The 14,430-nt window shown below is 43.9% G+C and overlaps 1 protein-coding gene across 4 annotated transcripts in view; it reads left to right on the forward strand.

Moving 5' to 3' along the window:
• Positions 1-14,430, forward strand: part of banp (BTG3 associated nuclear protein) — a 280,409-nt gene that overhangs the window by 66,405 nt on the left and 199,574 nt on the right. For all 4 annotated transcript variants that reach the window (XR_013576944.1, XM_078544429.1, XM_078544430.1 and 1 more), the window contains 2 exons: positions 4,935-5,057; positions 13,815-13,990. Coding sequence is in view for 3 of the 4 variants with exons in the window: in XM_078544429.1 (XP_078400555.1) it covers positions 4,935-5,057; positions 13,815-13,990 (299 nt within the window). In the remaining variant the exon portion in view is untranslated. The remainder of the gene's footprint in view (positions 1-4,934; positions 5,058-13,814; positions 13,991-14,430) is intronic.

Genomic DNA, 14,430 nt, shown 5'->3' on the forward strand with positions numbered 1-14,430 from the left:
GAAATCTATCCCATTTAACATGGTGGTCGTGCCACACAACATGATGGAGGGTATCCTCATTGTAAAGATGGAACTTCATCTCCGCAAGGACTGTGCAGCGGTCGCTCCTATCGATACTGTCATGGACAGATGCATTTGCGGTAGGCAGGTTGGTGAGGATGAGGCAAAGTATATTTTTCCCTCTTGTTGGTTCCCTTACCACCTGCCGCAGACCCAGTCTAGCAGCTATATCCTTTAGGACTCGGCCAGCTTTGTCTATGGTGGTGCTACTGAGCCACTCTTGGTGATGGACATTGAAGTCCCCCACCCAGAGCATGTTCTGCGCCCTGCCACCCTCGGTGCTTCCTGCAAGTGGTGTTCAACATGGAGGAGTACTGATTCATCAGCCGACTGGGGGCAGCATGTCGTAATCAGTAGGAGGTTTCCTTGCCCATTGTTGACCTGATACCATGAGACTTCATGGGGTCCGGAGTCAATGTTGAGTGCTCCCAGGGCAACTCCCTCCCGACTGTATGCAACTGTGCCGCCACCTCTGCTGGGTCTGTCCTGCCAGTGGGACGTGCCCAGGGATGGTGATGGTGGTACCTGGGACTTGCCTGTGTGGTATGATTCTGTGAGTATGATTATGTTATGCTGTTGCTTGACTAGTCTGTGAGACAGCTATTCCAGTTTTGGCACAAGCCACCAGACATTAGTAAAGAAGACTTAGCAGTGTTGACAGGGCTGGGTGTGCTGTTGTTGTTTCTGGTGCCGAGGTCGATGCCCGATGGTCCGTCTGGTTTCATTCCTTTTTATTGACTGTTTAGAGGTTTGGTACAACTGAGTGGTTTGCAAGGCCATTTCAGAGGGCATTTAAGAGTCAACTACATTGCTGCAGATTTGAGTCACATGTCAGCCAGACCAAGTGAGGAGGGCAGGTTTCCTTCCCTAAAGGACGTTAGTGAACCAGATGGGTTTTTACAATTCACAATGGCTTCCTGGTCATCATTAGATTTTTAATTCCAGATTTTTATTGAATTCAAATTCTGCCATTGTGAGATTTGTACCCAGGTCTCCAGAGCATTACCCTGTGTCTCTGGATTACCAGTCCAGTGGCAATACCACTACGCCACCACATCTCCCTGAATAGCTAATCATTCCCGTTTATAACCCACTTTAATTTAATTCACGCTGCTTAAAATTTAACTAATTTCCAAATCCATCCTATGGCAAAAGGGTAATATACCAATAATGGGATGTGCCTTATGTGAGGAACTGGATTAAGAATTGATGATGAGTAAACCTTGAAGTTAATGGCACTTGATTTGGATATCTGAACGATGAAGATATTTGGTATGACACAAGTTGCCCTGTGCATTTGAACGTCTGACCATATGAATTAGGAGTGGGAGGCGGCTATTTGGCCCCTCGAGCGTGATCCGCCATTCAATAAGATTATGGCTGATCTGATTATAGCCTTAACTCGTATTCTGCCTACCATCAATAACCTTAGACTCCCTTGTTAATCAAGAATCTACCTACCTCTGCCTTAAAAATGTTCAATGATACTGCCTCCACTGCTCTCTGGGGAAGAGTTCCACAGGCTGTCAACCCTCTGGAAGAAAATATATCATTTTGTTTCCATCTTAAATGGAAGATGCCTTATTTTTAAACTGTGACCCCTCGTTCTAGTCTCTCTCACAAGGTGAAACATCCTTTCATTATCCACCCTGTCAGGTCTCCTCAGGATGCTATATGTTTCAATAAGATCACCTTTCATTCTTCTAAACTCCAGTGGATACAAGCCTAGTCTGTCCAACCTTTCCGCATAAGATAACCACCTCCCCCAAATCCCACGTATCAGTTGAATGAACCTTCTCTGAACTGCTGCTAATGCCTTTCCATCCTTTCTTAAATAAGGAGACCAAAACTTTACACACTACTCCAGATGTGGCCTCACCAACTGTGGCAAAACATCACTACTTTTTTAGCTGGTGGAATTTGAATTCAATTAATAAATCTCAGAAATGGTGACCACAAAACCATCATTGATTGTCGTCAAAACCCATCTGATTCACTAATGTCCTTAAGGGAAGAAAATCTGCCATCTTTACCTGGTTTGGCCTACATGTGACTCCAGACCCACAGCAATGTGGTTGACCCTTAAACGCCCTCTGAAATGGCCTAGCAAGCCAATCAGCTCAAGGGTGATTAGGGATAGGCAACAACTGCTGGCCTAGCCAGCAACACCCGCATCCCATGACAGAATGAAAAAATAAAAAGGATATTCCATTCCCCTTGCAATAAATGACAACATTCCATTTGCCTTCCTTATCACTTGCTGTAACTGCATACTAACTTTATGATTCATGTACTAGGACACCCAGATCCCTCTGTAATTCAGAAGTCTGCAATCTTTCTCTATTTAAATAATACACTGCTTTCCTGTTATTCCTGCCAAACTGGTCAAGTTCACATTTTCCCACGTTATACTCCATCTGCCACATTTTTGCCCCCTCACTTAACCTATCTATGTCTCTTTGCAGAATCCTTATGACCTCTTCACAATTTATTTTCCTACCTATCTTTGTGTCATCAGCAAATTTAGCAACCATACATTCGGGCCCTTCTTCCAAGTCATTGATATAAATTGCAAATAGCTGTACAAAAAAAGAATGTGGCACTTCTGGTTCTTTGACTAATCACCATAAACCTGTCTCATCTGGCATCTTTCTGCCAGGGGAAACTGCTTCTGCTTATTTATTCTATCAAAAGCCTTGATGATTTGGAATGGCCCATCTCCTCTTAAACATCTCTGCTCCAAAGAGAACAACCCCAGCTTCTCCCACTTTTTACACATACCTGAAGTCCTTCATTGTTAGTACTATTCTAGTAAATCTCTTTTACAGACCCTCAAATGCCTTGACATAATTCCTAAAGTTTGGTACCCAGATCTTGCGCATATTAGTCCAGCTGCAGCCTAGCCAGTGTTTTATAATGGTTTAGCATAATTTCCTTGCTTTTTTGTTCTGTTCTTGAATAATGAAGATCAGAATTCTTTATTCTTATTCTAGAATTTTCAACTTGTCCTGCCACCTTCAAAGATGTGTGTACATACAGTCTTAGATATCATTGTTGCTGCACACCTCTTTAAAATTGTACCCTTTAGTTTACAATGATCTCTCTTCATTCTTCCTACCTAAATGTATCACTTCACACATCACTACAAAACATTTAGTCTGTCCATTTCACCACTCTATGACCTCCTGAAGTCTGTTTCTGTCCTTCTCATTGTCTACTATATTTCTCAGTTTTGTGTCAGCTGCAAACTTTGAAATTATGCCCTGTAAATCCACCAGGTCATTCTTGTATATCAAAAAATTAGTGGCCCTGATACCTGGAAATACCTGAAAAGCAACTATTCACCACTCTACATTCTCTACTTCACTTCCCTCTGGTTTTGAGCACTTAGTCAGTTTTGTATGCACATAGTCACGGTCCCTTTAATGCCATGAGTTTTCATTTTGCAAAAAGATTATATAGTATTTTGTCATACATCTTTTGAAAGTCCATATACACACCATCAACTCCACTTCTCTCATCAACCATCTCTGTTACTTAACAAAAGAACTTGATTCAGTTAGTCAAACACAATTTGGCTTCAACGCATTCATGATAACTTTCATCTATTAGCTCACACTTTTCCAAATAACAGTTAATTCTGCTCTAGGTTATTATATATAAAAGTTTCCCAACTACTGATATTATGTTGATTGGCCTGTAGTTGCTAGGTTTACCGCTCTCCCCTTTTTTAAACAGAGGTGTAACATGTGCAATCCTCCAGTTTTATGATACCACACAGTGTCAAAATAGAGTGGGAGATTGTGGCTAGAACTTCCACAGTAACCTGGGATGCATCTCATTTGGATTAGGTCACTTTCCACTTTGAGATCTGTCAACCTTTTAAATACCTCCTCTTTCTCTATTTTTATTTTACCCAGTATTGCTTCATCCCCCTTCTTTACTGCTACATTGGCAACATCCCCTTCTAGGCAAATTACTTATTTAGTACTTCAGCCATACCCTCTGCCTTGGCGAGAATATATCCTCTGTGGTGCTGAAATGGCCTCATTCTTCCTTTAACTGCTTTTTTACTATTTATATGGTTGTAAAAGACTTCTGGGTTTCCTTTTTATGTTAACCGCTTATTTTTTCGCATATTCTTTGCCCCTCTTATTCCCCTTTGTTAGATTGTCTCTGTAGTTTCTATGTTCTACTTGGTTCTCTAATGTATTTTGCACTTTACACTTGTCATTTATCTCCTTTTCCTATCATAACCCTCCTTTTCCTGTTCCATTTTAATCTCTCTTTATGATCAGCTTTAGCATTGGTTACCCTTCCATTACTCCTAGTGAAATGTAAGTGGTATGTCTCTGGTATTGTCAAAATTGCCAAAACATTCATTAGTTCTTTGTCAATTCAAGACAATTTGAGTATGGTGAAGTAATATTGGGCCGTAATTTCCGACTAGCGTTGGGAAATGCTGGCCCGCAGAAATTAGAAAAATGAATACCTACTTAACTGGTCTTGAAAATTACTTTGCCACTTCCGTTCGTCAGAGCTGCTGGGGCCTACATCGAAAGACTTCTCATCCCTGGAACCATTCTTGTAAACCTTTTCTGCACTCCCTCCAATGTGTTCACATCATTCCTATAATGTGGCGCCCAGAACTGTACACAATACTCCAGCTGAGGTCTAACAAGTGTCTTATATAAATTCAGCATAACCTCCTTGCTCCCCCTTGGGCAACTGTTATTTCTCAAAATGTTGATCTGTGTATATATGGAACTAATTACACCCTGTATTTTCTTGTTGGATATAATATTTAGTTATGATCTTGTTTTATGTATGACTCTGTTCAAGTTTCTTATTTTTTAACCTGACATTTCTTGCAGTACTGTACCACAGACCACTGTAATATTAAATAGCGATCGTCAGAACCCAATTGGTTCCAAGGTTGCTGGACAAGAAGAACCTTCACCGAGAGGCACAGACACCCTGGACAATATTCTCAGCAAGTTAGTGAAACTTAGAAATTCCACTTCATTTTCTTGTTGCACCAAGGTTATTTAGCAATAACCATAATTTACTAATCCACTTAGTTACACACCACGAATTTTCGTCTCCCTATAGAGTTATTAGTAAGATAAAAACAGAAAATGCTGGGAACACTCAGCAGGTCAGGCAGCATTTGTGGAGAGAGAAACAGAGTTAACGTTTCAGGTCTGTGACCTTTCATTATTTTGGGAAATGTTAGAGATATAACAGGTTTTGAGCAAGGGGTGGATGGGACAAGGACAAAAAGGGATATCTGTGATTGGGTGGAAGACCGGAGAGATTGAATGTCAGAAGGATTAGACTTACAAGGCCAAAGGGAATGGTGATGGGGCAAGAAAAGAACTTAAAAGTACATTTAAATTAAATTACATCCTTGACTTGTATGGTGAAATGGCTAAATTCTAAAATACAGCAGCACTTATATATTTTGACCGTTTTCACAGCTGTAAGGGTGACGTGATCTTTCATGCTTTTTGGTGTATATTCACATATGGAAGGTGTGTCCAGCCTGCAAAACAATACCATCATCTTGTGCTCAATCCAGAAGAGGGTTGCTGTAATAATCTTGATTTCCTATAGGAAAAGTTCTTTGACCCCATCAGAGAACTATCCGATTCTCTGCCTTCCAGCGCTCCTTATAGGCATTTTTCAGTAAATTACCTCCTGTTCCTCACAGTGTGAAATCACCAATGCTGGATTTTCTGCCTAATACGTGAATTTATTGCTGGTTGTTTTTATATCAGGTAACTGGCTATGTCATGATGACGAGCCTCTCTCCAAAAATTCACATAGGGTCAGTGTGTTAAAAATTGGGCAAATAACCTTCTTGCACTCCCTGACTTGTTTGAGGTTATGCCATCTAGGCTATTGTGTTTACTGTTTGCTCACTTGATATGCATATGAAGAATTAAATGTTCTTACTAATTCTGAGATCTTGGCTGGAAAGTTCTTTTCATTAACTGTGGTCTATGGCTTTATTTCATCCTAGATGATAGTTGCAACTCTGAGCAAAATGTTTCAAGATTTTGTTCAGCACCTATATAAAATGCCCAGTGGCACATTGCAGACTCATAATCAGACAGAAAAACTCAAATTTCACACCATAGTGATTTCTTCATCATTAGGATGACATCATTAGCAAACATTTAGTATTTTGAATATCAGTTATGGAAAGGGACAGTGTAAGTGCGCAGCATAAGAGGGTTGTTGGCAAATATTATTATAGTTTGATAAAAGCAAACTACTGCAGATACTGGAAATTTGAAATAAAAACAGAAAACACTGGAAAAACTTAGCAAGTCTGGCAGCATCTGTGGAGAGAGAAACAGTTAACGTTTTGAGTCTGTATGACTTCTTCAGAGCTAGGTTTTCCCAGAATTTTCTGTTTTTATTACATAGTTGATGCAGCTGTAATGCATTCCTGATTGACTAGTAGCTGGCTAAACATGGAATTATTAATCTTAGAGGTATGGTAGAAACTTAATCTGATGTTAGAAGGTAAATAAAATTTGAGACAGATCCTGATCATTTTTTAAATTCTTTTTGACTCCAAGAGGGCAAATAGGACATGCTATAAAAATGTAGAGTGGAACCTTCCAGGTCCACCAGCAGCGGGAAGCTTGGCAGGCGAGGGTACTTAATTTGGTGTGAAGGCAAAACTCTGTTTCCTGATGGCAGGGTGAACTTTTGCAATTATGTTCTTGGGACTTTAAAGGCAGGTTGAGCTTCCCAACAAACAATGTCGGGAAGCCCTTCTGAATGCACTAGCAAGTCATGCATGCTCATTAAAAGGACAGCTTGCCAGAGTTAGGTTTCTCCTCCAAATTAAGTTCCTTCCCAGTCAGAAATTAGGCCGTTTACATTTACGACTGCATATAAGTGCCATGCACCTGGTGAGGTTGACTTTTCCCATGACTTTGAAATGAGTAGCCACTGCTTTGGCCTTTTTGGGGACCGCTCACAAATGTCAGCCTCTTGATTGAGGAAGGCTGGACATGGGAGGCAGGCTAAGGGTGGAAAAGAGGAGCGAAAGCTGGACACGGGAGGCAAACTAACGGGCAGGGAGGAGTGGAGTGCAGGCTGGACATGACAGGCAAGTAAAGGGGGGGAATGGGTGGGCAGCTGTCCAGGGAAGGAAGACAGACTGGGGCAGGGAGGGGGGCTATGAGGGAAGGCAAGGGTGAGGTACATGGAATGGAGGGGAAGACCTTGCTTTTTGAGTCTTTGGGCCCTGTGGTTGGGTGGGGGAGAAAGTTTCCGGGCAAGGATGATGGGAGTGGGATGGTCCGAGATGGTGGGGTCCTGGGGTTTGAACTGAGGATACTGGGCAGTGGAGGGAACAGCCACAGTGAGAGCGGGGAGTTGGATGCAGCAGGGTGGCAGATCCAGGGTAATAGTCAGGTATTATATCGAGAGCCCAGCAAGTCCTGGAGCAGCTGTTCATTCTGTGCAATTTGCCATCTGCTGCTGTCAAAGGCAGGGAGGGAGGGAGGTGGATGCCTCCAAGTGGCACGGCTGGCGGAGGGCAGCAAACTCCTGATTCCAAGCCCCCCTCTTCCTTGATGAATGGTCATGGCTAGCAAGGGCTCATGTGGAAATCTTTCTATGCTGCCAAGGCAGTGGTGTCTCTTTAGAGTTTCGAGGGTAATGGAGGCAAGCTGAATAGTGCCTGAGGGTGGGTTCTTGTACGTGGCTATCACCATCCCAGTCAAAGAACAATTTCTCCATGAAAAGTCGTGTATGAATGGAAGCAACACTCATCTCTCTTCCCCCAGGATGTCCTTCATCTGGAAAGGGTGGGGAGGGGGTGCCTTGTCTAGATGGAAGCCGGGCACAGGGCTTAGCACTAACTTGGTGGCTCTAAGATGGAGGCAAATCTGCAAAGAATATGCTCACTAGATTGATTTCTGCATTCACAGATCCACTGAGGCCTAGATGATGCAGGCTCCAGGCAATTCTGTCTTTCTACTGGGTCTCATCCAGATGAGGAGGAGGATCCAGTGCAGGTTGGCAGAGGGCCAGGAGCAGCAATGGCCTGAGCAGCAAGAGGCCTCAAGAAGGTCAGGATGCTGTCGACCAGGGGTCAGTGCAATGGCGAACATTGGCCTGACCACGGGTATCTCGGTAGCGGTGCACCTATCTACAGATGAGTGAAAGGCAGTGCCAGAGGTGCCTTAGGATGTTTCGGAATGTGGTTGCTCACCATCTGCCAGCTTCTCCATGAGCACCTGTACCTGCAAGGACTTGGTGGCAATCCCATGCCATTGGCATTAATGGTCACCGCCGCCTTACAATTCTTTGCTAGTGTCTTTCCAGGGCTCCTGTGTGGCAAGTCCCAGACAGTGCCACATGTGCATCTGGGAGGTGACAGATGCCCTTGTTAGGAGAGCACACCAATTTGTCCAATTCTGCTTGGATCCCGAAAGCCAGGCTGCAACAACATTTGTTTTTGCAGCCATCGCAAGTTTCCTGCAAATGCAAGGGGTTATTGACTGCATATATGTGACCTTGAGAGCTCCCTGGCAAAAGCTGCTCACATACATCAATAAGAAAGGCTTCCACTCTTTTAATATGCAGCTGATATGTGATCACAGAAGACAAATCCTGCATGTTTGTGCTCGGTTCCCAGGGAGCTTTCATGATGCCTACATTCTGAACCATTCCCAGGTGCCACAAGTTTTTGAAGGACCTTGGTGATTGCAGGGTTGGATCCTTGGGGGCAAGATATACCCCCAGAAGACCTGGCTGATGATACCAGTTCTCTGTGTGCAGAGTGCTGCCGAGGAGACGTACAATGCCGCACATGCCTCCATGAAGTCCATGAGCAGGCGATAGGCCTCCTAAAGATGATGTTCAGATGTTTGGACTGCTTAGGTGGGACTGTCCAATATTTACCACAAAGTGTGTCCAGGATCATAGTTGTTTGCTACGCCCTACACAGTCTTACACTACAAAGAGGGGGGTTGTGTCTTGGCTGAGGGAGACATGGAGGACCAAGGTTTCTCCTCCGATGATGAGGATGGTGAAGGGAATGATGATGACAAGGGCTAGGATGTCGCTGAGGTACATACAGAAGCCATTCGCAAGGGTACGACGTGACAGAGAGGCCCATAACAATCTGATAACTAATAGATTCCAGGCAGAGTAAGCTGCCAAGACATTTCCTTTGTTGTTTGGTTTTCTATCTTCTGCTGGCTGGCAGGCCCCAGCTCTATTTTGGTAACAGACCTTATACTTTGCTCTAATGTACCTTGATTTAAGATAGCTGAATTAAATTGCACTACTTAATGTCTCCCATGCTGGCGTTTCGATCCTTTGCATGTTGCTATACAGAGCCCCAGCGCGAAATGCACACTTTAGAACATGCAAAGCACTTTGTTCTCCCACAACCTCAGGCACCTTAAGTAGGAATATTTTCCATGCTCTCACAAAGTCCCTGTGCATAGCAACTTGGAAGCAATATCAAGTCTTACCTTGGCAGGGATGCAGTCATGTCACCTTCACACCTGCTCCCAACAGGTGGGGGACAGATCTTGCAGAGAGCTGAACCAGATAGATGGGTCCACAGGAAGGAACAGCATGAGAACACCATTGGTCTCTCGAGATCGCTCCTCCGTGCAGATTGATCAGACAAGGTTATATTCTTGCCCCGCCTAACCCTCCCCCCTCCGATCACTACTTGCCCATAGTAAACTCATATTCCACGATATCTTTATCATCCCAAAAAATTGCGAGGTTATTTTAGAGTCCACTCGCTGAGGGTGCCTCACCTACACTATGAGTTGCTGAGTGGCAACCACTCAGGTACCTCCCAATTGCAGAGACTCCTACAAGTTTGAGCCCTAGTTGGCCTTAGTATTAGTGTGAGACTGTGATCCGTCATTCTGTACACATCAGCCGAGGTAAACATCTTTCCTGCATGGACCCTGCGGAGCCTTGTTAGAGCTGTGGATGCTTCACAAGGGTAGCCTCACAGTCTTTTGCATGGTCCAGCACATTGGCCCATTCTACTCTCTCTCACTTGATGGACTAATACTGCAGTCCTTCAGTGATGTCTGTTACGCTTTTGATGCAAACCCTTATTGCAAGGTGTACAGCCACATTTGATAAGGAGACGAGCAGGCCAACCAAATTTCCATGTGAGGTCCAACAAAGGCCTCAGTGAACTGCACACACACTTTAATCCTACACTCAATTGCTCTTGCAGTCAAGAGTAACTTGCCTGTTGCTTCCTTACTTGTAGCCTTCACCTTGTTAGTTCAGCCTTGTTAGTTCAAAATGACAAATCACCAAGGATGGCCAGTAACAATTGTATGTGCCCACCACAGCTTGTGGGGAACCCTCTGGTTTTCTGTTGTTAAGAACACATTGTAGAGCATCACTCTTTCAACCCTGAAACTGCATCTACAGTGCTCCTTGTCACTCGCATAGCATGTTTAACTCCCCTTGAGTACTTGTGGCATCTACCCACATCTCAAATCGACAACAGCACCAGGAGATATAATGACCTCATTGAACACACTGTGCAGTCATCATTTTCAGAGGTCAGAACATGCTGAGCTGCAAGTAATGGCTTGTATGATGCCTGCCCAGGCCACATGCTCACAAAAGATGCCCAGTGCTTAAGCACGCACATGTGGGATTATTGAGTAATGACTATGTTGATAATATAAGAGAGCTGAATCTATAGGAGTTCATTATCTGACTCTGATGGGGGCCCAAATTCCACATTCTTAAATGCCCATGACCATTGAAGCAACTAGCAGCAAGATGGAATCCAAGACATTTCCAAACTGTGCAAGTGAACATATATTTACAAGTGCCAAAAGTATATACAATATTTGGACACTATGTGCCTTCAAAACTTCATTCTATTTCTTTTTCTATTACTATGTCTAGGTGCAGCCCCGACATCCACAGCTGAGGCAGCCTGCTAGCTGTTATGCCCTGTTGACTGTGATGACTTTGGCAGATGTTCTCTGGTGGCCCGAGGCCTAGAGGGCCCCGGCCTGCTAAGGTTCTCCTGCTCAGGTGTAGGTGCACCCTTCTCAGTCGGACCTGCTGGAGGCAATCGGGTCATTGGTAGAGGGGAGATGAAGTAGCAGGGCACTCTTGGAGTGTTCTGGGCTGAAGCCCTTGGGTGGCTAGCTGGCACTCCTTCTCTCTGTGGATGCTCCATGGCACCTCCCTGACTCCTTGAGGAGAAAGGGCAGCTGGAGGGTGGTCAAGTTTGCCCGTCCCCCTCTTGCCTAGCCACTGCTGCACTGCTTTGCACCTATGGCTAGAGCGATGGAGTGCAGGTCCAAGTGCATATCTGGCAGCCACCCTTTCCACTGCAGCCAGGCACTAACGCTGGAGCCATGACAGCAGACAGAATGTGGATGAACTCCTCTAGCATTTGGTCCAACCCACGCGTTGCCTCTGGCATCTCTGCTTGATGTTCCCCTGCCTGTTTCTGCATTTCCATCAAATCTCTTAAGGCTGAGCAGGGGCCTGGCATCCAGCAGTCCTCACAGTGTCAGAGACCTCGGCTGTCACTTCCTCCTCCAGCTGTAGACTCGCGTCAATGATGTACTCACCAGATTATGACCCTGAGCCTACTCTAGATTGTGCACCCACTGAGGTGAATGTATCTGTGTTGGTGGAGGGTTAAAGCCCTGATGGTGCATCATCCTCAGAGGTGTGGTTGGAGCTGGTTCTGTGACTAGCCTCTCTTATGGACCTCCTGCTTTCCTTGCTGGTACCTGGAGTGGATGCCTAAGCAGGCTCCTTTATTAAAGCAATGTCTCACTCAGTTGCTGCATCTGACATTTGCAGGCTGGAGGCATCCTCACTAGCCTGCTGGGGGAGTCCTATCCCGCTTTCAGCGCAGGCACAGTCCTGCTGCTCTCTGGCTAGCTTGGTGGCTTCCTCCTCGAAAGGGGTGGGGATTCTGATGTTGGGCAGGCCGCCTGTGGTCTTGGCCTGCTCTCTCCTACTGTCCTTGTCCTGCAAAAAGACAGAAGGATTGAGTGTCATTCCAATGGGTGCATGAGCAATTTAGAAGCATACATGCCTGTGTCAGCTCCTGATTCCTCTCCAGTAAGTGATTAACAAGCAAGATGCTCTGCAACTAATAACATTGAACGCATGAAGTGGCTGGCACACTTTAAGTGCACATGTCCCGTCTGCTACTGAGTCTTGCAATCCAAACTCCTGTCTGACACCCTTGATAGGAAGATGGGAACACAGGAACATAGGAGCAGGAGTAGGCCATTCGGATGCTCTTTTGAGTGTCACTTTGCTGTGAGTAGACTATGCCACCTAACCTGGTGGAGCGCAGCAGATTCTTCATCTTTTTTCTGTACTGCTGAGCAGTTCTCCTGTGGGTCCCATGGGCACTAACCACTGCTGCAACCTCTGCCTAGGCTGCCATGGCCAAAGAGAGGGCCTCCTGCTGTCATCCCTGGGAAAGAGCACCCCCCGCCTTTCCTGGACAGCCGGGAGGAGATTCTGCAGGGAGGCTTCGCTGAACCGTGGGCCAGACTTTGTCTTCTCTGTAACATTCTGGTCTCGGCAGAATCTTAACTGATAGTAAGAGTGATGCTTCTGGCCTGCATTGAATAAATAGTTGTCTGAGCACCCTTTAAATATGGCGCCTGGACCTTTGACCCTATGAGGCAATGGCGGGGTGGCAACTTCCTGCCCATCCCGCTGCGAGAGTTGGCAAGTCCCTTATGGGTGCATATGTAATGAGCTGAACAGCACAAGATCAGCTGTCCCACCCCACCCCCGACTGAAATCTCTCACTTCCATGTCTGCCACCAAACTTAGATTCCAGAATGGAAGATTCCACCCATAGTTTCAAAGAACTGGAAGAAATGCCTGTTTAAACAGATGTTTGTTGATCCTTGGTCCAGATCAGTTGTAATTTATTTTTAGAAATAGCTTTCTTTTAAGTTTCTTGAAATAGCCGTTTGAATCACATGATGAAACCAGGTCATTCACACTTAATATTTGTCTGTATTTTGGCTCCTAATGTGTTATGAGGTTTGAAACTTAGTCTGTCTTTATTATTATCAAATGGCAATTTTTTATGCTGCTTTACACTATATTTCAAAATGAACAAACATTTAAAATGAAAACCCAAAATCTATGTAACAGTCTGATCATATTCTATGAATACTGTCTTCACAAAATGTTTCATGAGAAAGAAAATGTAGGAAGTAAAAATGTGTGCTGGCTAAGTATAGTGCAAATCAAAAGAGTATGATTTATGAAAAGTATCTGATTTACGACATGGAACTCATAACTCTCAGTACGTCTAGTGCTCTTAAGTTGAAACATTCAGTAGTACAATATTTTTTCAGTTTTCTTGTGTATCACATGCAGGTTGAAGTTCTTTTAAAATGCATTTAATTAATTTTTCCTTCATAATAACATACATGGCTACTGTGATCCCTGGTGTGAGGAGAGAATTAAAATGGCATGTTTCCATATAATTGAAAAATAAAGACATCTGCCAAGTAGCTGATTTTTAAAAAGTATACTGTTATGAAATATGTCTATAAGGTTTTACTGTACGTGTCTACTGACAATTCATTAGCTATTTTAGAATGTCAATAATTAACTATAAAGCCCCAAACATCACTTTCATTCTTATTGATATGTGAGTAACATATAGTCTAACCAGTTGCTTTATTACTTTGTGTATTTTTTCCTATTTTGGGACAACAAAGTTCTATGCCAGGGAGGAGACAGAACACAATAATTGTGAAGGTTCCTGGCCATGAAGATAGCCATACTGAAGATGTTGAAAGTGGATCTGAAACAAGTGACACCGTTTCGAACAGTGGTCAATCAGGTGGTCAGAACTTGGCACCGAATGTTACGCTCATTACATTGAACTCTGAAGGTAGGCATTATGATGTCTAAACTTTGGAAGAAAAAATGTTGAAAATAATGTAGTTTGTATAAATAGTTTGTGACTTTCTGTAAAATTAGCCATTTAATTAATAGAAGTGCTTTGTTTCCCATGTCATGAGTTGTTAATGCTTTGCTATAAAGGTTTCTTACTGCATGTTGAAATTCCTAAAGAACTGTTTGACCTGTAGAACTGACCACAGTAAATCTCAAGGTACAGTCACTTTCTAAAATGAAAACCTAAAGTGCTGGAAGTACTCTGCAGGCCTGACAGCATCTGTGAGGGAAACAGAATTAGTGTTGTAGGTTTGTGAGCTTTCTGCAGTCACTTTCTAAAATGTCTGATGCCTTCATGTTGCTGGTTCTTTTTCTCTTTTGCATCTTTCTTTATTTTCTTCTTCCCTTCCATTTGGGAGTTGGTGTGTGGTATAG

Source organism: Cetorhinus maximus, chromosome 6 (assembly GCF_964194155.1).
Source record: "Cetorhinus maximus chromosome 6, sCetMax3.hap1.1, whole genome shotgun sequence".
Classification (NCBI taxonomy): domain Eukaryota; kingdom Metazoa; phylum Chordata; class Chondrichthyes; order Lamniformes; family Cetorhinidae; genus Cetorhinus; species Cetorhinus maximus.